Below are 22,418 nucleotides of genomic sequence, written 5' to 3'. Positions count from 1 at the left end.
ATGCCAACAGATTTGGTAAAGTGCCTGGTGATGAGCCACTTTTTTGATTCTGGTTGGCTGGAGTAAGGATGTGCCTAAAAGTTGCAGGGTAGTAGATCTCAAGGCCAGGAGTTGGAGAGCACTGGTGTAGTGTGCCCATGCATGTTTGTCCTGAATGTTTCTGTGTTGCCTTGGATAGTCTGGCAACCTCCTTTCCAGTGATTACTACAAAAAGGCGCCCACGACCTGCTAGAATTAGTATAGATGATGGATGGACCTGGGAAACTAAAACAGCGGTCTTCAAATTTTTTTCTGAGACCGGCTTTCCTGCACCTTTGAGATGTGTCTTTGCTTGAATGTATGAAATGCTTGCATTCCCTCCTCAGCAGTCATCAAAGGCCTGTTAATCAGCTGAATCTGGAGTGTGAAGACAGAGAAACACCTGCAGCACAGTGGGTACTGAGGACCCAGTTTGACAACAATCTGGTCTCATCTCGTTGGGTTGTCTTCCACTTATCTGGGACCGAGATGCAGAGGCACCAGTCCCACAGAGACTCCCAGACTCCCCTCTCCCATGACACCTCCTCCAGCAGACCTGGGGGAAGCCGGGGAGCTTCCAGGCCAGCGTGTACAAAGTCGTACTCTGATCCTCCCAGTGAGACTTGATGAGGAACACCTCCCTAGGGAGATGATCATCTGAAAAAGATGCCCTAGCCACCTCAGGTGACTCCTTTCAATGTGGTTTCTGAGCCTCTCCTCATTCTATCTCTGAGAGAGTCTCCAGCCACCCTGCGTAGAAAGCTAATTTCAGTCACTTTATTAAAAATGTTTTTTCAAACCGGTTGCAGAACAAACATGCAGGACAGTGAGCCAGCTTTGAAAAGCACAAGGTTAAAGGTCACTAGTTTGAGATTTCTGCTTTACGGTGATAAAATGATATTCTGTCCTGCTCTACCAATCTGTTTAAAGGAAGGTTGTTGTAATTCACCTGTGAATGTATACAGGAAGCTCATGAGCAACTGACCAATCATCAACCACGTTACTTCGTGCTTAGAGGTTAGAACAGAGCATATTTTACTCTAACAACTGAAGAGGATTCTGGAATAATGTAATGTAATGCTTCTGATTCATGTTTTCCTTCATTTGTTATATTCATTCACCAACTGCTGTATGTAGAAGAGGCGTCAAATACATCTTCACCCACAGCCATCATGATGTTGTGTCCTATATTCCTCCTCTGTCTGACAAAAATGCAGGCTGCTGTTGCAATGGAATAACATCACTGACTTAATATAGAAAATAATTTTAGCTTTAGACTAAATGCCTCAGGTAACTTGGTGGTTCCTATAGTTATTGGAGCTTTGTTTACACTGATTTGGTCGGAGAGATGTTACAGTTGGCGTGGAAGAATAGCTGCAAACTGTTTTATATATATATGAACCAAGACTGCAAGTTTAAACCTAATTGAGTAAAAAACGAAAACACTACTGTCATTTTATAATTCTGCTGCTTTAATTTATTTTTATACTAATTTATTTCCTTGACATATAATAAGGTAGCATTTTTAATAATATAATGTAATTTCTTTTTTTAAACATTTACTTCAATTGCTAATAAATCATCTTAATTCCTTAAAACCAGGTCTATTTGCTTTAAGCTCCTGTGTCAGGGGTGTGTCAACGGCCCTAATTATAGGAATGTGTCTGTATGTGAGGCCATTGAGTTGGTTGCAGTCCCACCTGGGCCATTAGCATAACAACAAGGTGCAATAACATTAACACTGCAGTGCCCTCCCAAAACACATGTATCTAATCACCGAACACTCAAGTTTGCGTAACTGACCCAGGTTGAGAGGAAACGTCTTTAAATCGATCCTGTAGAATCGGAGCTGCCTTGCTCTCGCTCACAAAAATAACTTCACAAAAGACATCATTAGATTCCTCTTCTTGATTTATATTCTGCCAACCAGCTTTTATGAACACAGTTTCCCGTGTGAGCTTGTGTAAGCTGATACATGTTCTAAAACAAATAAAATGCATGCATCCACACACTGACTCATGAAACAAACCAACCAGGGCTGGCTCAGCAGGGGAACCATGCAGCGCTAGCTGGCATTAGCACAACTCTTATCTGCTTTATGACTTCCACTTGGACTCAGTTATTTGTGTACTTTGACTTTTGCTGTTAAGATCAGTCTGGCCTGGGGTGAGGTGACAAAGGTCGAAGCTAGAGTTTATTTTGCTGCATGATTTTTAGTGGAAACTCATACCTGGACCATGTTAGAGATTTCATACACATTACACGAGACAGAACATGCGGCTTCCTTCTTCCTTTTTGTCTTATTCTGTGTTTCTAACTTGCTCAGCTTTACTCTCAGAGCTTTTTTCATTCAACATGGTGTCTTGTTTGGGTGAATCAGCTTGACCTGACCAGGACCTGCTCCAGCCTTTCATCTTCATATCTCCATCCCATGGAAGCAAAACTCTCTCATTCATTTGGCAGATTTTGACTGCACTCAATGTTAATCTGTGCAAAAGTCAGGCAAATAACTAACCATCATCTGGCGTTCTTCTAATTTGCAGTAATCTGCAGTTGTAATTGGACCCCTTTAAATGTGTATATATATATATATATATATATATATATATATATATATATCATCACACATACTTCTATGCATTGGGTTTTATTTATTGATAGGTGAACAAAGAATATTGTATAAAATTGGAAAATGGAAGAAAAAGATGCTAATTTGTCTCACATAACATTATAAAAGCAGACCTTGTATTATAACAAAGCACTAATGTAAGAATCAAACTTGTTGGTCAAGGCTTTACAGACCAGAGAACAAACGGCATCATGAAGATCAAGGGGCAGCAGGCAGGTCAGGAAAGAAGATTTAATAAGTTAAACTTATAAAACAACACATCAAGCTTTGAAGAACTCTGGAAGGTATGTTAACTTGTCATCTGCAAATAGAAAACTGCAGTCCCTGCCATCTACTCCATGTTTCTAACAAGATTATTAATCTAAGTGGCAGCCCACAGGCCCTTGGTAACACTGGAGTAGCAGTAGAGAGCTCCAGCTAAGGAGGGAGAATCGGTATACAGGACATCTGATTTATGTGTGCTTCAGAAACCTGGACTTCATGGAGGAATTGGTGGAAGAAAGCAGTTATTGATAAAAGTCCTAAGAAGTCTGGTATTTAGGTTGCCCAAAGCCATGGTGATGACATGACAAATAAAAGGAGGCTCTGGTCCAGAGGAGCAAAAGTGAACTTAAATGCAGACTTTTTGGGGAATATAAACTACTAACATAACCCTAAAAACACCACCCCACAGTTAAACATGGTGGTGGGAGCGTCATGATGTGGGGAAGCTTTTCTCTAGAGATCTACCCCATTAGGACATGCAGCTATGAATCACAGCATGACTTTTATAGAAAGCACAGCCCTTACCTTTTAGATTTATTTTTAACCAAAACTATCTAACTCATTTACTTTCTGGTTGTCAATTCTCCAAAAAACAGTCAGAGGAAGGGAAAGCTAAAAGACGGAGAGTCTGTATCCACAATGTTTCTTTGCTTAATCTGCCAAAGTGGGGCGTTAAAATACTTTCATCTTCCATGTTGAAATGCTAATTATTTTCAGTGAAATTTACCCAGAGCTTTGAAATGAGGGGAGGCATTAAGGCTCAGCTTGTTAAGATGATTAAAAAAAGGGATTTATCGGATTTATCTTGATTCTTTACCGCAGTAACAGGATTACTCAGCTTTGTTCTTTCCTTGATGCAATTAAAACATAGTGACAATTTACATGGGGGGATTAGGCTTTCCCGTTAATTGAATGCGAGCTCTAAAGAGCAATTAAAGCGCTATAAATTATATTACTTTATAATGAACTCCTTCCACTGAGTGATTTATGATATTAATTTTGACTTTTTGTGTTGATTTGTTTTTTGTTTGGGGGTAATGAAGTAAGATTTGAAACCTCTTTGGATAACTGCTGATTTCTTCATCGCGCTGTGGAGAAGGAGAGGGGGAGAGGGTCTGACTGTGCCATCTCCTTGCAGCGGAGGGATGGGAGCATTTTCTATGCGCTGTGGTAGAAGGGGTGGGGGGTAGCAGGGGTATACCTCTCCCCCTCCCGTCTCCCCCCCCTCTCTCCCTCCCTCCTCCTGCTGCTCTCCCGGCCTCTCTCGGACCATTGTTGTGATTGCAGTCCGGAAAACGGCGGAGTGTTGTTGCAGGTCTGGTGCGCGGAGGACGCAGCCGTTCGCCTCTTTTTCTGCACCTTAAAGAGCTGACTGTCTAGAAAAGGCTTCAGATTTGCGGCTCAGACGCAGAGCATCTATGTTGTTCCAGGAGATCCTTATTCAGAAGCGGAGAGCTCCCAGAAGCGCTGCGTAAAGGCGCATTTAGGACGGTACAGTGGAACCAAAGGGACACGTTTTCTCTCCAATTATTCTACAATTTTAACCAGTTTGGATGATATTTTAAGAAAGTTTTTTTTTTTTTTTTTTAAGAAAGTTTTTTTTTTCATATTTTTAAGTATTCTTGCTAAACAAACGTTCTTTGAATTCTTTATGGATTTGTAAGCTGCGCGACAAGCCGCGGACTTTGCCCCCGGGGATAACAGCTCCTTCCCCCGGTCACCAGCTCCGGAGCAGCTGCTGTTCATGGTCCTGGAGCTTTTTCCCCTCGATTCAACCACTTTGATTTGATCTGGAGCCACACAACCTACTCACGGACTCCCTTTATGGAAGGATAGTGCATATTTTCAATGAACATTTCAATTTTCCCAGGAGCGGAACGGGACACGAAGTGATTTATTCCCCCCTCTGGTGCCAGTCCTCTTTGTAGGAAACCGGGAGAAGAGGTGGGTGAAAAGAGCATTCTGGACCTAGACTCACCTGTCTGTTAATTTATACTAACTCTTAAATAATTAATTTCTTTAGGAAAAAACAAACATTGACTGAACAATACATTTTCTATTATGGTATGGTTATTTCTTTCTAATAATCTACAGGCACAGTTGTTTCTTACTAATTTATTTTTGTATAAAATGTTGCAAATCTATTGGAATCAGCTGATCCTAAACCTTTCACAACTATTCGACGAGATAAACATGTCTTGTTACATAGAGCGCAGTTTGAACTTTGTCACAACAGCCTTAATCTAAAAAGGGAACAAAAACGAACAAAATAGGAATCATTCTGTCAATTCATGCGCTAATATGACTTAACAGATTGTTTAAATAAGACAAAAAACGAAAGTTATTGATTTTTAGAACCTGCATTCAGTTTTAAATTGATCTCCGGATGTTTCCAACAATCCGATCGGTTTAATTGAAGCTTTTGATTGGTGGAGGCGCGCAGGCGTCAAACACCAAACCTGCTCCAGGTCAGTTCGCACTGAGATTTAAAGTTGCCTCTGTCATTTTCCATTACTATCCGCGATCACAGGATTCACGCATTATAAATTATTTTATTCTTCATACATTTTGCAGAACTTTGGGGCTAAGTTTCCACAAAATACTCGAATATCACGGCTAATTAGATTTTTGCAGCAAGCTGTTTTCCATAACCCATATTTCATTTTGGTCCCTATTTGGCTCAGTCGACTCAGAATTATGAAGCCTATCATTTATTGGCGTTAAAAACAGCATCTAACTGCAGACTAGTGGAGATTAAAGAAAATAACTCAAAAATCTCATGATAAACAGCCTCAGCTGTCACAGTGTGTTTTGCAAAGTAGGTACACTAAAAAAAACTTTCTGGTAGAATTTAGTCTGTAATATTGGTGTAACATTTATTAGAACAGATTTTTATCATTATACCTTAGCAGGTATAATGATAAAAATCATGTTTGATTTGATTGGGCTAACACTATAGGTTAGGATAATTTTTTCTATTTGTTTTGTCCTTTCATACGAGATATTACCCAAGAATCGAGGGTTTACTTTGCAAATGAGACACAAAATATTACTGAAATAGTAATAAAGCTTTTAATTATATTCTAATAAGATTACATTTTTTATCAATGTCATGTGCAACCACTGATAATGACAACTAGAATCAGCCATGCAATATCATGGATTCCATTCCTTAGCAAAGACTGATTTTGTGTTTTTTTTTTTCTTCACAACCACAACTAGAATGCACAATCAAGCAACAACTATAAAAACAATTTGCATTAAGTATGAGTGCTTGAGATAATCTAATTAAGGAGGAATTCAAACTATGAAAATCTATTGTGAGAGATGGCACCAATAACATTTTCCTTTACAACCAAGATTGGTAATTTCATACCAATATTAGAGTTAGGGTTAAGAAAGAAACTTGCTGGCAAGTTTAATTTTAGTACTAGTGCTTGCTCTGAAACTTTCCCATTTACAAATTTTCCGAAACTTAACTGTTGGGAAGTTAATATTCATTGAAGACAACAGGAGATATAAATGTCTCCCTTACTGTTTTACAATCAATGCAGCAGGGTGTGCAGTTGTTTTTACAAAACAATTAAAAACAAACCACTGGACTTTGTTTTCCAAGTTTGAAGATGTTTCGCTTCCCATCCAGAGAGCTTTCTCAATTCAAAATGTCTGGATGGGAAGCGAAACATCTCCAAACTTGGAAAACAAAGTCCAGTGTTTTTTTTTGTTTTTTTTTTTTTTTTTTTTTACTTTTTTGGAATAACTGGTATGACCTGGATGACTGAGAATCGTCACAAGCACAATCTAGTTGTGTCAACAAGCATCCTACATGAAGTTCTAATTTGGATGCTTTGATGTGATTTGTTTGTGTGTCTGATACTTAGAGAGTACCAGTATAAATTTCTATGTATACAAGGTAAAAAGCTTTATTTAGGTTTAAATACTTTTGATGGGTGATTTTTAAAACTCTAAATTTGTTTTTATAGTGTGAGAATTGAGGAATGGTTGGTACAACTGCCCTAGGTATGAAATAGCCATAGGACAACATAACCAGCATCCTTGCATACAAACCCACTCAGTTCTGGTACGGTATATAAATAGAAGTGGTGTTCCTTCATTCCTGAATGTTTTTGACCAACCGAACAGGTTTATTAAGCATTAACTATAAAAACAGGCCATTGAAGCCCCCTTCCCTCCGTTTTTCTCTCTGAATAAATAAAAGCAGAATACAGTGGAAGTGTTTTTGGCTCGAGCTGAAGTTCAGCCGCCATCGAGAGGAATTAACAGCAACAGGAGAGAGAGATGAGGGGGGGGAGTTTTCCAGTCACTAATTGAAAAAGAATACGTTTCATTCAGTAAAGCTTGTTCTCTTAACGGAATGTGTGTATGCGCCGCTTGGGTCTGGCGCCTGAGCTCAGCTGGCGCAGCGTGCCACAGAAAAAAAAAAGAAAGAAAAATCCCTGCATTATTCCTTTAGCTCTCTTACAACCAGACACTGTTTATAGTCTGCCTGGAGTCTATAAGACCAATTTTTGGGCTTCCATTTGAATTCAAACCCTCCCCAAACGGCATTTTTTAGCACCTCCAGTACAAATGAACAAAAATAATAAGAAATAACAAAACAATTCACTGATGCCCTTCTCCTTGGAAGAAAATCTGCCATGATTAACCAGGATATATTTTCCCCACGCATTACATTTTTGTGTCATATCAAACTTATCTATGGTGCTTTCTGCTGAGCAGCTCAGTTTTAGTCTAGTGGACCCAAAGTACATTATATTGTCCAGTTATTATAACTGAGTGTAATACAGTTGAATAAGCTAATCCTAACCCACCCTAAGCCTGATTGCCTAACATACTATTTTTCTTGCATCAAAGCATCGAATCCTCATCAAGTGTGCATAATAACATTCAATGGAAAACTGGTAGGCTGCTATTGCGCCATCACAGGATGCCACCCTGAGCTCCTAGCCATATCATCATAGCACTATGAACACCAAACCAACAAGTTAGAAACGTTAACTTGATTACATTCTTTATAATCTGATCTGGACTCTAAATATATCTGTTAGGACCAGGTTAGCACATGATTTTAAAGAAAGCATCACATTTCCATGATGACAAGTAAATGTTAAATCATCTCTTTCTGATTTGAATATTGTATTGGTGTTTTGAGGAAATTACCCACAGTGAGTTTGGAGACATTTTCTCAGGCATAATGCCGCTCCCTGGCAGGTTTCAAGTGTTTTCCCAGTATGGACCCATTATCCCCAGGCTAGCCTAGCGCCATCCATTGATAAACAACAGGCAGTAACAGCCCTGCTCCTTATTCATGATGCAGGAGCGCCTGGATAATGTGGGACAGACAAGTAGGACAGTTAGCAGGACATCTGGTTAAGAATACAGCTGCTTACAGTCAAAACAGCCACTCTCTACAGCTATTCGTCTGGACAATTGTTTGTGTTTTTGACATCTAGCCTCAAACCGAACAAGAAGGTTTGTGTCTTTAGCTGCTCTGTAGACAGGTCTCCTCAAACAGTCAGGGTTTTGACCCTCAGAGATCTTACTATCTGTCTTCTGGTTTGTTTACCCTTGCAGGATCCAGATTTAAAGACTTTTTTTGTGGCCTCCTGAAGTTCCTGATGCAGGAGACCAGAGCGTGAGGCCATTTCCAGGCTTCCTTTTGTTTTTGCATCTAAACCATAAACATTAACGCATTGCATCTAGAAGATGGTGTGGGACTCCATATTCTGTGTTCTCTTGATCTGCCTGGTGGACAGAGTTGCTGTCAGAAGTGTTCCTGGGATGAGAACCAAAGGTAAGACAACTTTATCTTAAGGCTGGCTGATGTGTTCCTCCATCTTTATTTTTTTATAAGCAAAACCTCTGAAACCTTGACAAAGCACCTAGAGAATAAGTTGGATACTTTATTTACTAACTAACTGCACAAGATTTTATTCAAGGGTTTCAGATGAAACAGCAGAGAATAAAACAAAGCAACATTTTGAGAAATTCTTCAAAAGTCATGCACCCTTTTCAGTCCAAGTTAAAATTAAACACAACCTTCTGCATATCCTGCATAAAAAAATCCAACCTAAATGAATTAAATTTCCAGAACTTGAAGCATCTATCCCACAGTCATTGAGACAGTTTATCTCTCTAGGGGCTTTTGTTTGCATATAACTTACATATTACCTCTTGCATTATCAGAGTACATCCCTAACATCCTCTCTCCTAGGAAGGATGTAGTTTCTAGTGGCACGAGTCCAGAGGAAGTCAGGATGACAGCACAGATTAGGCGAGGGGCAGTGGTCGGGGTTCGGATGGAGCGAAAGAGTCGAATGCGTTTGAGAGTCAGAGTGTTTTTGCTGCTGTAAAGTGTGCTACCTGATCCATCCGGGGCCCTGGGGCTCGGAAGTGTAAATTTGCCTGGCTGCGTGCCAGCTGCAGAGGATAGGGAGGGGAGGGGCTTTTTTTCACTGATGCTTTACAGGCAGACGTTCAGGCTTTAGGCCAGCGCTGTTGGTTTACAGTCCCAGTGCACTGTTCCTGTTCAGCAAAAAGCTAATCAGTCTAATTGTTCTCTGCCAATCAGCAAGTTTTAGAGTTAAAGCTAAAGCGATGAGGGCTGTTTATCATTAGTGGTGCAAAGTTTTTAAGTCTGATTTAAACACTAGGATGATTCATTTCCATGGAAATGTGGAAACAGATGAAAGACAAAAAAAAGAATGGGGCCCCCAGAGGCCACAGGGGCCAGCCATGGCTTGTTGTTCAGGTAACGGTGTGCATGAGGGAGTTCCTTCAAATGCTTCAAACAGCCTGTTGACAGAAATGTCTTACATTGTCTGACATGAACATTAACTGTTCTTGGATTTATCTCTTGTCTGAGGTGCTCTTTGAGGATTCTTAAAAAGGTTAGTGCTGCTGTGATGCACACTATACAGAAATGATTTTAGACATCGGGGAAGGAAGGCCTACAAACATTTATCTCTTTTTATTTAATTTCTTTTTTGTTTATAGATTAAGAAATACAAAAAACATATTTTGGCCACCAGAACCAAGATGATCCATTTTGGTGTATTGGCTATACTTTTTGTTGGCTGTCAGCAATATTACAAAGCATGCAAAATATCCTCACTTTACCTGAGTTTTGTCATTCTTATGTTTGGTCTTTACCAGCCTGTGAAATGTTTCTGTTAAGATCCACAGACTGAGAACTATAGCCTCTCTTTAGATTGTCATTTAATTTGTGTGTTTCTAGTTCTTTGGTGTCTGTTTTTAACCTTTGTAGAGCAATTGTTGTTAAAATCAGCTGTACATCTATGGGTTGTTATGACAAAATGGTGATCCTAAGTTTCACCTTTCTCCTGCAGCTCTCTATTAGGGGCTTTATATATTTTAACAAAAGCTCATACAGTCATAAATCTGTATTTATAACTAATCCAAATGTTTAACTTTATGGTTATTGCTCTGACTGTCGGTAATGGCAAGTTGGTTCAGTTGATTTTTTTTTTTCTTATAGCAATTTCTTGACCAAATATACCTATTGAATTGTCGGATCTCACAGCTGCATTACTGAAGTAGGCCATGTACAGATAAGAACTAAACGTATTTAGAGAATGATATTCAAACAATTTCTAGCTTTTTTAAAGCAATCAGAAAAAGGATGGAGTCATTTTAAGTTTTGTTTCATTCCTCTGGTATCAAGGGGAGCAGATAGAAATAGCTGATTGTTGTTTGGTGCATTTTTTGTGTCGGCTCATCAAGCTCTTTTCATTGTCCCAGCTTTCTGAGTCTCTTGCTGCCAGCCTGGTTGGCTGGCTGACCGACTGATTGGGCGGCTTGTTTGTGTTGTGTCTCTTGTTGTTTGCCCCCTCATCTTTGGGTGACAATTCACACTCCTTTGTAAGTTCAACTCCAGGGCACTGTTACTGTCTTAGCAAGTTCATTAGCAAGGCTGCAGACTGTGTAGTTTGGGGTGCTTGCAAATTCCCCACCTTTGGCTACCTTTTCAGAATGGTATTTCTACATTTTTCTGACAGATTTAATCAGATTCTGGACAATCAAGAGGCATTCAGCAGAATGAGGACAATACTAACTTTGGATCTAGAGTAGTTCACTATTCGCCTATTGTATCGCAGACAGAAACCGCAATCAAAATGAAAAAAAACAACAACAGACTTTTCAAGAATGGGTAGGAGCCCTAATGCTTTCTACCTCTGATTCACAGCAGCAGCCTGAACTGGCTATTCTAAATAATGATAAAAAAAAAATGCAGCTCTTCTGTTGATATTGGTTATTTAAACTTGCATTTAAAACGCATATAAAACAGATTTTTGTCACGTTTCTTTAAATGTGCTTTCTTTCATTTGACCAAATCTCTGTGTCTGATTTCCTACTAACAAGGCTGTAAGTGTGTTATTTGTTCCTGAAAGCATTACCTGCATGCACTCTGGGTGATTAGACAGAAAGGCAGCACTTCACTGCCACAAGGGAACAGATTGCCCTTTCACTTAGTGCTCGCAGGAAGCAATCAGACAGAAAATTACCCTGGAAAATTGCTCATCCTGAGCGACGGAGCAGTGGCAGGAGGCTCTGTCCAGGGAGCAGATATGCTTTAGGAAAAGTGGCCCCCTCAAGCTGATAGTGACACCATAGTAGCTGTGCTATCAGGATACTCTGTCACTGGTTTCTGGCAGCATTAAATGTCCGTGGTTATTTAGGAACATGGTGTCCTCTTTTTGGTTTATACTGAGGTAAAGGGCATGTTTTTTTATATTTTCTCTTATTTTAAGTGATCTGAAATCAAACCACCTTAAAACAATTTATTTAGACTGTATTCTTCATAAATTAAGCCAAACAAATTCCATAAATTAGATTAAACATAATAATCAAGTACTCATTTTACTCCTCTCCATTTCCACCTCTTTATGTTCTCCAGATCTTCGTCAGTCCAGGCCTCTGATTGTACCAGGGTATCCAGAAAACACCACAGCGGTAGTTGGAGGTCAAGCAAAACTCTTGTGCAAAGTCCACAGGCCACTATCTACTAAGGTGCAATGGCTAAAGACAGATTCAAGCAGCTCAGGACAAACCCAAGGAGGACCATCTCGCATCAAGCCCCTGACAGTAAGAAGACATCCGTAGCATCTAGAAAAAGCTCTGCAATTTTATTTATTATGTTGAGTAATGATGAAACATGATCTTCTTTATGCAGTCCCTGAAAAGTAATGGCCCCAAGGTCAACACTCTCCATCTGTCCAATATCACCATGGGAGATGCAGGCGAGTACATCTGCATGGCTGAGAGTGTCCATGGAGGACAGACAGTTCAGGCAATGCAATCCGCATGGCTGGAAGTCCTGCCTGGTGAGAAAGTCTTATCGCTTATCTGTTTTCATCTACTGTTGTTTATATGACATTTCAGTGTTTAAAACCACGACATATCTTGTTCATAGGTATCATCAATTCTAGAAATGTAGAAATGACTGCTGCTGACATCCAAACAGGTAACTTTAACAAGTTTTACTGCTCCATGGTTGAAACCAGGTTTCTGCGTTGCTGTATTTTAGGCTAGCGGGTCTCAGTAGATTGCCTTGGGTGTGAGTGTCTATGCTTTTTCCTGTGTCTCCTTGTGGCCCTGTGGCTGATTGGGGATCTATTCCTTGCCTCTCCCACACTGAGGCAAACATTCAGCCCTATAGAATCAGGCAGTATAGACAATGGATAAATGGAAATTAGGGCCAATTAACGCTATCCCCTAAATATGTCTGTTTTCTGTTTTACCTAGACCTTAACTAAACACTAACACTTCACCATCCCTCTCCATCCATTGTCCGATGGCAGCATGTTCATTAACTTCCTCCTGTCCTCTTGCTTGTTAGTTTTCTTTACCTTTTTTTCTGGGTTATAAGTGATGGATATTTGCTATCATTTTACTTTCTGTCTCCCAGTTATCCACTGGAGAGGAGGGGTTGGTTAGTGGAAGGTCGGGTCATTATGAATTTGGTTTTATGGTAGGTCTGTTGTACTCAGATCATAGATTTTGAGGAGCTGAGAGACATATGGCCAGGGTGACATAATGGTTGATCCAAGAGACCAGTTAAGGTTAGGGTTTGGTAGTGGAAGTGGGTTTAAAATATCAGAGAAAATTTGCATAACTGGACTGTCACCATCTCCAAATTCAACAGAGGTTTCTCAAGACCATAGCGACGACACAACAGAGCATCTTCTTCTGGAGCCAGGAAACATCCTGAAGCTGCGCTGTGACACGAACATCCGACCGGGCATGGCTGTGAATTGGTACAAGGAAGGAGTCCGGCTTCTACCTACACCCCGCATCCAGATGCGTGGTGCAATCATGGAGATCACAGATGTGACATACGAGGATTCAGGACTGTATGTGTGTGTTCTCCGGGGAAGCAAAAACCCCGTGAGGAACTTCACCATCACTGTGGCAGGTAACAGGAACCAACCATTGGCCTTTTTAGACAGAAAATGTGATTGTTCCTTATCAGTGGTATTTGGATCTTTGTATTGACTTTCTCTCTTGTTTCAAGATATGCTAGGCTCAGGGGACGATGATGAGGACAGTGGCTTGGAGGACTCCTCTGCTGAAATTGAGAATGACCAAGTTTACCTCTCCAGAGGTGTGTAGTTTTTGGAAATCTAAAATTTGTTGAGGGTTGGCTCAAGCCTTAATGATTTGGTTGTTTCCTCAGGCTAAAGACTTATATTGGTCTTGTTAACATCTTCCAGCCCTTATATAACATTGTGTTTTTTTTACAAAGGCTTTATTTGCTGGTTTTTGTCTCAACAGGTCCCTATTGGACCCACACCCAGCGTATGGAAAAGAAGCTTTATGCTGTTCCTGCAGGAAACACTGTGAAGTTTCGTTGCCCTGCAATGGGCAGTCCAATACCAACAATTCGCTGGCTCAAAAACGGACGTGAGTTCAGAGGAGAGCACCGCATCGGGGGAATTAAGGTGAGTGTTTGTGGAAGAATTTGATCTTCTTAAGTGTTTCTAGTTAAGGAGATTTATAAGTTTATACATATATATTTTCTTTTTGGCTAGCTAAGACATCAGCACTGGAGCCTGGTGATGGAGAGCGTTGTACCCTCAGACAGAGGGAACTACACGTGCGTGGTGGAGAACAAATATGGATCCATTACTCACAGCTATGTTCTCGATGTTCTGGGTAAGACATGGATGATTCTTCATCAGATTTGTGGAAAAACAAAGGCAATGGACAATATGTTATCTGGCTGATAGTAGCCAAAGCATTATTAAGCACTTGCAAAAGTGTATTATTTCAATGGTTGAACTCATCTCAACTTTATTTGTATGACCCTTTAAAACAACTACAGCTGCCACAAAGTGCTGCACATAACAATAAAATTAAATGGTATAAAGACAAAAAAACAGTTTAAAAGAATAAAACAAGTAAAATAAATAAGCAAAATTTATTTAAAACAAATAACTGAAAGAAACGTGAAGACACTAAAAGAGAGTGTCTAGCTTTACCCACCAGGATCAGGTGAACAGAAATCTGGTCCCTTCCATTTGTGATGAGCATCCAGTACAGTTTTCTCCCTGGTTTGTGACAAAATGCTGAGGAGAGTGCTGCAGGTTATTTGTTCATTTGTTTTGCATGGGGTCAATTTCTAACCCTGCTGATGGGGACAAGAGGTGGAGACTAATGAGACAACTAATGAGATCAGAAAGTGACCGCAGATCAAAGGGACCATTGCCAGAGCGGCATGCTAATGGCCCAGTTTTGATCCCAAACTGACATTTCTCATTCTATTGCCAACACAAAAACACATTCAGAGAAGAATTTGAACGTTTCTGGCTATTTTTAGACATTTGTTTACAAAATACCAAAGTTTCCCTTGCTGTGTGATGTTATTTCATCTTTTCTCAATGTCACTTCTCTTCATACTTTTTTCACTAAAAGTCTTTGTTTTAGACTTTTCAAAGCTAAACTATTATTTTTAGCACTTTTCTTAGTGTCTAGTCAATAGAGCTATTTACAAATTCATGGTTGATGTTCTGATTCCCTTACTGTGCCCTTTGTCTTGTTTTATCCTCTTACAGAGCGCTCCCCCCACAGGCCTATCCTGCAAGCTGGTTTACCGGCCAACACCACAGCAGTGGTAGGCAGCGATGTTCAGTTCCACTGCAAGGTTTACAGCGATGCTCAGCCTCATATTCAGTGGCTAAAGCACATTGAAAGAAATGGCAGTCGCTATGGTCCTGATGGGACTCCCTACGTTCAGGTCCTTAAGGTTGGTATCAATCGGGGAACAGATAGAAAAGAAATCTCTCTCTCAAATATATACATCTATAATGTTGCATTTTTTTGTCTTGCAGACTGGAAGTCTGAACATGTCAGAGGTGGAGGTGCTTTACCTTTTCAAAGTTACCATGGAGGATGCAGGAGAATACACTTGCTTAGCCGGTAATTCCATCGGCTTTGCCCACCAGTCTGCCTGGCTCACTGTGATTTCAGGTATGAAAGGAAAGAAATTATGTTTCAAATTTATTTGCAACAGAAACAAAGCAATTATGATTTGTTATATCTTGTGGATTAAATCCATCTATATCATTGCTTCTACAGAAGAAGAAGCTGAGTCAATGGAAGCTATGGAGACCAAGTACACTGACATCATCATCTATGCCTGTGGATTCGTGGCTCTGATCATGGCCATCATCATTGTGGTGCTGTGTCGGATGCAGGTGCACCCAAGAAGAGAGCCTTTTGATGCCCTTCCTGTACAGAAGCTCTCAAAGTTTCCTCTTCGCAGACAGGTACAACATTTATAAACAATGGAAAGGCACTCAATTAGACTCATCTTGTCTTCTAATGGTTCTAAAACTTAATACATATTCATTATATATATTTCTGCTACTTCTAAAAAAAAAAAAAAAACATGGTGCAACCTGCATGTATGTGTGATTTAAAGGGAGGTTATTAATATTGAATTTCTTTTCTTAAAGTATTCAGTGGAATCAAACTCTTCTGGAAAGTCCAGTGCATCTCTGATGAGGGTGGCTCGCCTCTCGTCCGGCTGTTCCCCCATGCTGGCTGGAGTGATGGAGTTTGAGCTGCCCTACGATCCAGACTGGGAGTTTCCCAGGGAAAAGTAAGCATTGATGTTGCATAAATGCAAATCTTTCATTATTCAAAATCCTTGAAACTCTCGCAACAGTGAGGTGCTTTTAAAGGCTGTGTTTTAAAAACCTAAATGGCAGTGAGGATAAATATGTTTCATTTGGCTGCCGGGATCAAGACTCAGTAAAAGGTTCAGCTCTCAAATCCTGTGGGGACCTAAAAATAAAATAGCCCATTTCTGGCTCTCTCCAACCTGTAGTTTAAGAAACCAAAGTTTCAAATTATGGATTTGTACAATTCTTATTTGGACATGCTTATTTTCTCTCTCTAGCTTGACACTAGGAAAACCTCTAGGAGAGGGCTGCTTTGGTCAGGTGGTCAGGGCTGAAGCCTTTGGCATCAACAAGGACTGCCAGGATCAGGCCACCACTGTAGCGGTCAAGATGCTCAAAGGTACTAAAAACAAAAAGACTCACTAAAGAACATAAATGAGAAGTTTTCATCTGTTGCCCTTTTTTCTAAAAGTCACAACCTGCTTTTTTCCTTCAGATGATGCCACAGACAAAGACCTTGCAGACCTTATTTCAGAGATGGAGCTGATGAAAGTGATGGACAAACACAAGAACATCATCAACCTACTGGGGGTCTGCACACAGGATGGTGAGCTTCAAGTACTCTTCCTGTCTCTTAAAACCTAATTTATTGTCTCCCAACCTGAGTGATCTCAAACCCTGAGGTTACAGTCAGAACACAGACAGTTCTTCATCTTGTGTTATATCCCCCTACCCCCACAGGCCCCTTGTATGTGGTGGTGGAGTATGCCTCCAAAGGCAGTTTGAGGGAGTACCTGCGGGCCAGGCGACCTCCAGGCATGGATTACACCTTTGATGTGACTAAAGTGCCTGAGGAGCAGCTCACCTTCAAAGACCTGCTTTCCTGTGCTTACCAGGTGGCCAGAGGGATGGAGTACCTGGCCTCGAAAAGGGTGGGTTCACATGAAAGGGAGGAAATGACATCTGAACAGCTGTAAATCTCTCAATGAGCATTTTATAGACGTCAATCTAAAGAGCAAAATCTGATAATTAGGTATGCTAGTTTCTACCCAGCTAGAAGAGGTAAGTTATGTTAAAAAAAATTTTTAGCCATCAGACATTTTCTAATGTGTTCCAGTTGTAATTTATTGGCTAGAGAACATTTCAGCTCTTAGAGTTGTAGGTCTTCCCAGAGCCCCAAGTTCAATTTCAACATGGTTGATGGAGCACTTAAAACATAACAAAACCTACAGAAATAAACTGTTTGTTTCTTTCTCTGATTACTTTCAGGGCATTATCCGGTTTTAATGAGACTTTTCTTTCAGTTTTTAGCTCATAAAATGGAGAAAACTATATTATAAGCTTTGATACTACCTGTGGTTAGCATAGAAAGTTAGAAAATCCTCCTCCTTTGTGCCAAATCGAGACAATTATACTGTAGGTTCTGAATAGGTTTTAATGGCTTAATGACGAGGGTTTGATGTTTACTCATTAAACTGCATTTTGGCTCCTCAAACTGATTTGTTTCTTCCTGAATCCCGATGGCAGGACCAGCTGTTCTCCTCCCTTTCTCTTTCTACTCTTTGCCCCCTCACCCCATTTTTCAGTTCCTTTCATTTTCCCAGCATGCACTCCGTCTGTGAGTGTTTCTTATCAACACGTCTCTTTGTGTCTGCTTGCCGGTGTCTCAGAGCGGCATTCCTGAGCAGCGAGCTGCCGCAGCTTCAGTCCTGTTTACTCTTTCCTATCCATCTGCCTGTCCCTTTTGCTTGCAGGGCTTTGTCCTGTTTGCTAACAGCCATAAATCTGTTAGCAAACAGGCGAGCGGAGCATAGCCGTTGTCTGGCATCAGGTTTCTGGCTCTGCTGCATCCTAAGAATGCCAGAGCCTGAAACTAACCCGCCATTATGGGGAGACCCACAAACCCATAGTGGTTCATTCTGCAGGTCTCCACAAATCCCTCGACTATTTCGAATGAAAACCAAAATAAACTTAATGACATACATTCGATGTGGGCAAACACTGCTTTCTTTTTTCCCTTCTTCCTGAATGGTTGTGTTTAAACTCTATTTCTATAAAAAGACATTTTTATTTTTGTGGAATTCACTACAATGAGGCACTGTGAGTTGATTTTAGACTGCAGTCCTTTCATTTGGATAGAAAATCTGTAATTATTTTCTGTCGGCTGTCTTGAAAGAATAACCGAGGCGTCTTAAAGTAGTAGAGCTTTTCTGACTGTTAAAACAAGAAGGTACATATTTTTTTACTCCCTTATTTGGTTTCTGCTGCAGATCGAGACTGATTTCTGCCAAAAACAAAACAGAATTAGGAGCAGCTAATTAATCAAGATATTAGGGTTTACCAGGAGTAGTGGATACAGCATTGGCCATGCAATCATGTTTTCGTATTGTCTTTATTTCTGCAGTGCATCCACAGAGACTTGGCAGCCAGGAACGTTCTGGTAACAGAGGACAATGTGATGAAGATTGCTGACTTTGGCTTAGCCAGAGGCGTCCACCAGATCGACTACTACAAGAAAACCACCAATGTGAGTCACGGTTTCTGCCACTGCTTTTTCAGGAGTTTGCTGGTTCGAAAAATGCTTTTTATTAAATTGTCCACTGCTGAAACACATTTATGTCAAGCATTTTATGGTAGAATTGCATGGTTTCTTAATTACCATCCAGGGTATTCTTGTTCAAATTAATCAGATTAAGGGAAAGGTGTAGAAAGCTGCATGGTCTCCTTCTTATTTTGTTTTGGTTTCATAGCAATTGACCAGTAAGTTGAGGATTTGTGGAGGACAATATTCCAGGATTTCACTTAGAGGTGTAACTGTATCAGCAACTTTATTACTCCTCAAAACAAATTAGTCAAAACAAATTATGAGTGAGTTGTTTTCTGTGATTGATTTTAATCTAACTTGCATGTAATTTTATGTAACGGGTTTGGAACTTACGTCTGCAGTGCATGCAGACGTTAAGTACTTAATAAGTAAGTAAAGTACTTAATAAGTAAGTAAAATAACCAAACTCCCTGACACAGTTTTTTCAGTTTGTAGTCTTCTGTAGCTCTTTTCCTAATAAAATCATTAAACTTCATCATGACTGTTGGTAGAGTTCAGTGTAAGTAAGTATGGAACTAAGAACAAAAAAAACTGACCTGGGAAGAAGGAAAGAAGGAATGGATTTAGTTGTGAAAGAGGGACACAAGGACAATATGAGAGGAGTTGGGAAGAAAGAAGACAGTAGAAAAGGTCAATGATCAACAAGAAATTAAGAAAGAAAGATGATGATAAACAACAAGAGGAAGAAAGAAAGGACATAAGTGGGGTAGGACAGGTGATAGGAAAGGGAACAAATCTACAAATATAAAACCTTTTTACTCTCTTTATTTTTCAAAATATCTAGACTTGGAAAGTGCAAAAAAATCAGATTTCAGATATTTGAAGACTTCATAAGAACCATGTTCAGTGACTGTAAGACCTAACATGTTTTTACTGGCTCTGCAGGGACGGCTGCCAGTGAAATGGATGGCACCGGAAGCTTTGTTTGACAGAGTTTACACTCATCAGAGTGATGTGTAAGTTCCTCTTCTCATCTATAAGAGCATTTGGTCTTTGTTTGACTTCCAAGAGCTAAATGCCTGGACCTGATCTTTTCCTTTTGGCTGCTCTCAGGTGGTCATTTGGTGTTCTGATGTGGGAGATTTTCACATTGGGGGGTTCGCCATACCCAGGCATTCCTGTTGAGGAGCTCTTCAAGCTGCTAAAGGAGGGACACCGCATGGACAAGCCCTCAAACTGTACACATGAACTGTAAGTTTGAACGTTCTCTGCTCCTGGTGCTCAGTTCTCTTCTGAGATAAAAAGGAAGAACATCAATGCTGCATCATGTCTTTCAGACTGGTTCAAAGGTCAATCTTTGGATGTTTTCATTCAGTTCTGTTATATGAAAAACACGATTTTACACTTCAATATATAATATATATTCAGTATATTATCATATAAATAAGCTTCAATTTTGTCATTAATAATTATAATAACAGCTTTTGCATTGGTCAGGTCAGACTATGGTTGGGTTATACCAATGCAGTTTATTGCTCAGTCAATTTATTATTTTGGTATCTAATAATAAAAATATATTTTTTAATAACCTTTTTGGCTTTGTTTGCCAAAGTTCACAAGTTCATAAGTCAGCAGCACATCAAGTTACAAATCCAAGTCATTATGACTGATTTCTTTGTAGCAAGAATAAATTTGTAAAGAAAGAGATTAAATGAATTCATGTTGTCTTAGGCATATGGTCATGAAGTAAAAATATATGTATTCTATAGCAACTTCAAATTTAATTTAAAAAAAAGACTTTGCATCTCATTGAAATTTTCAGATTTACAAATATAAATGTTGCACCTTTCTGATTTAATGATTTTGTGGCACTTTTCAGTTTTCCATAGACCTACCTGCTGCAGCCTTAATGAATCCTATTTATAGACTTCTGCTTGTGTGACATGTTTGGATGTATGCTTAAAATTTTAAGTTTAAATCCTTTAAATCCTTCCTAATTGATCTGCTCAAATAGACATGTTTGCTTTTCTACGCCATGTTGATAGCAATGAATGTTGTAATATGATGACATTTTGCTCTTTCCCCTGCAGCTACATGCTGATGCGTGAATGTTGGCATGCTGTTCCCACCCAGAGACCAACGTTCAAACAGCTGGTGGAGGAGCTGGACAAAGCTTTGTTGTCCATCTCTGACGAGGTGAGCATTCTCAGCACTCATGACGTTCAATGTTTACAAATCTAAATGAATCACTAGAATTGTTAAACTTCAGCTAAGAAAATAATCTTAATGCTGAATGATTTATCTTTTTTTATGGTCTTAGACTCAAAATTTTTAGGCAAATCTTAACAAATGTTGAACAAAATGGTTTAAATTATGTTTTTATGTAATACTTTACCGCTTTAAAACAGTCACGGTACAACAGGTAGTTGTGGCACATGTATGTATTGGGAGGAAGTCTAATGCTGTCTCAGAGAAGAGTTTCTCACCAGCCTTTTCTTTTTCTTCTCAGTACTTGGACCTTTCCACCCCATTTGAGCAGTACTCCCCATCTTGTGAGGACACTTCCAGTTCCTGCTCCTCAGATAACGACTCAGTTTTTACGCACGATGCCTTGTCCACTGACCCTTGCCTGCTGGCCTACCAGGACGTTCGCTCTAGGATAGACCCAAAAACAGCTCTCAGATAGACTCCAGAACACCACACCAGAGTGGAAACTGCCTTGAGCTGCCGCCTGGTACCAAAACTGAAGGTCAACAGCTGCATTTCTTGAGTTAAAGGTTTAATTCTTGTTGGACTTTGTTATTAAAGCCCTTAGATAGAAGTAGGCATTTATATTCATACACATGGAGCACTGAGGCTGGCAAGCTTCTTCACAGCCTGGAGGTCTTAAGAAAAACATTTCTGCGTTCAGAAGAACAAGCAAAACTCTGGACTACCTGCTTGGAAACAGCTGCTAACGTTAAAAAGAAACATGGCACTAAACTCAAAAGAAGAGACCCTGAAACTCAAAACTCACTAAAGTGCTTTTTCTGTCTCGCCTTTGGAGAGGCGACGGACAAAGATCTGCATCCACCCTCCACCCACCCAAAAACCAGGGCTTCAAATCTTGGTTGTGAGGACATTTTAAAGAAAAGATAATTATTTTGCTATGTTAAAAAGTTAAGAAATTGATTGTCAATATAAATTACTCTATATAATATTTTACATTTGTATTACTTATTTAAAAACAAAGGTCTTAAATCTCAGGATCTCACGTTAAGAAGTTGCTGCGGTGGCAGCAAAGTGCCTGAACTGATGATTTCCTGTGAATATATTAAAAAAGTTAAATATTTTATGTACATATCTATGACAGAAAAACAACTGCCTTGCATAAATTATTCTGAATGACGTGAAAAACGGAACATATTGAGGTGAAATGATAAAAAATGTTCCTCAAACACAAAGTGCCAAATCAGCTGCATAAACTTATTTAAACTCATTTAGAGGCTGAGAAATAATAAAAAGTTTAGAACAGTTATAGCTGGGTATGTTTGAAGAATTTGCTGGAATGAAACCCTTCATTTTGATTTTATTTCACCTCCATCGCAAAGATAAAGGAAACAACTAAAGAAGCGGTTTGGTCTTTTTGCAGAACCTTATAATCAGCTAATGCATCACCTGTAGTTAAATGACACACCTTTGATCTTTATCAATAATCCAAATGAGTTACAGGTACATGCTAAGACAAGAAAAGCACATATTAAAAAGCATTTCACACATATATGGAGAAATGGATCAATCAAAATGATGAAGGTTT

The 22,418-nt window shown here is 39.6% G+C and overlaps 1 protein-coding gene across 2 annotated transcripts; it reads left to right on the top strand.

The window, feature by feature from the left end:
• Positions 1–4,490: 4,490 nt before the first annotated feature.
• On the top strand, positions 4,491–21,956 carry LOC107090685 (fibroblast growth factor receptor 4-like). Of its 2 annotated transcripts, XM_015384227.1 has the most exons (21): positions 4,491–4,855; positions 8,507–8,726; positions 11,850–12,037; positions 12,126–12,276; positions 12,366–12,416; positions 13,098–13,367; positions 13,467–13,556; positions 13,727–13,893; positions 13,984–14,107; positions 15,007–15,197; positions 15,283–15,421; positions 15,530–15,720; positions 15,910–16,055; positions 16,356–16,477; positions 16,574–16,684; positions 16,819–17,009; positions 18,482–18,604; positions 19,568–19,638; positions 19,736–19,873; positions 20,713–20,818; positions 21,132–21,314. In XM_015384227.1, the coding sequence occupies exons 2-21, from the start codon at positions 8,639–8,641 to the stop codon at positions 21,306–21,308; spliced, it is 2,835 nt and encodes a 944-aa protein (XP_015239713.1). In that variant the 5' UTR covers positions 4,491–4,855; positions 8,507–8,638; the 3' UTR covers positions 21,309–21,314. The 2 variants fall into 2 exon arrangements, with proteins under 2 accessions (XP_015239713.1, XP_015239714.1); XM_015384228.1 differs by lacking the exon at positions 4,491–4,855 and having other exon boundaries at positions 8,639–8,726; positions 21,132–21,956.
• The last annotated feature ends 462 nt before the right edge of the window (positions 21,957–22,418 follow it).

Source organism: Cyprinodon variegatus, unplaced genomic scaffold (genome assembly GCF_000732505.1).
Source record: "Cyprinodon variegatus isolate N-32 unplaced genomic scaffold, C_variegatus-1.0 Scaffold308, whole genome shotgun sequence".
Lineage (NCBI taxonomy): Eukaryota > Metazoa > Chordata > Actinopteri > Cyprinodontiformes > Cyprinodontidae > Cyprinodon > Cyprinodon variegatus.
Note: the sequence above shows the minus strand (reverse complement) of the source record. Positions and strands in the feature narration are given on the sequence as shown.

Bases quoted from the DNA above. Each gene is read 5' to 3' on its own strand.
- LOC107090685 (XM_015384228.1), top strand. From the start codon at position 8,639: ATGGTGTGGGACTCCATATTCTGTGTTCTCTTGATCTGCCTGGTGGAC. The intron at 12,417-13,097 runs GTAACTTTAACA...CAAATTCAACAG, and splicing joins TGCTGCTGACATCCAAACAG to AGGTTTCTCAAGACCATAGC. The intron at 15,721-15,909 runs GTACAACATTTA...CTTTTCTTAAAG, and splicing joins AGTTTCCTCTTCGCAGACAG to TATTCAGTGGAATCAAACTC.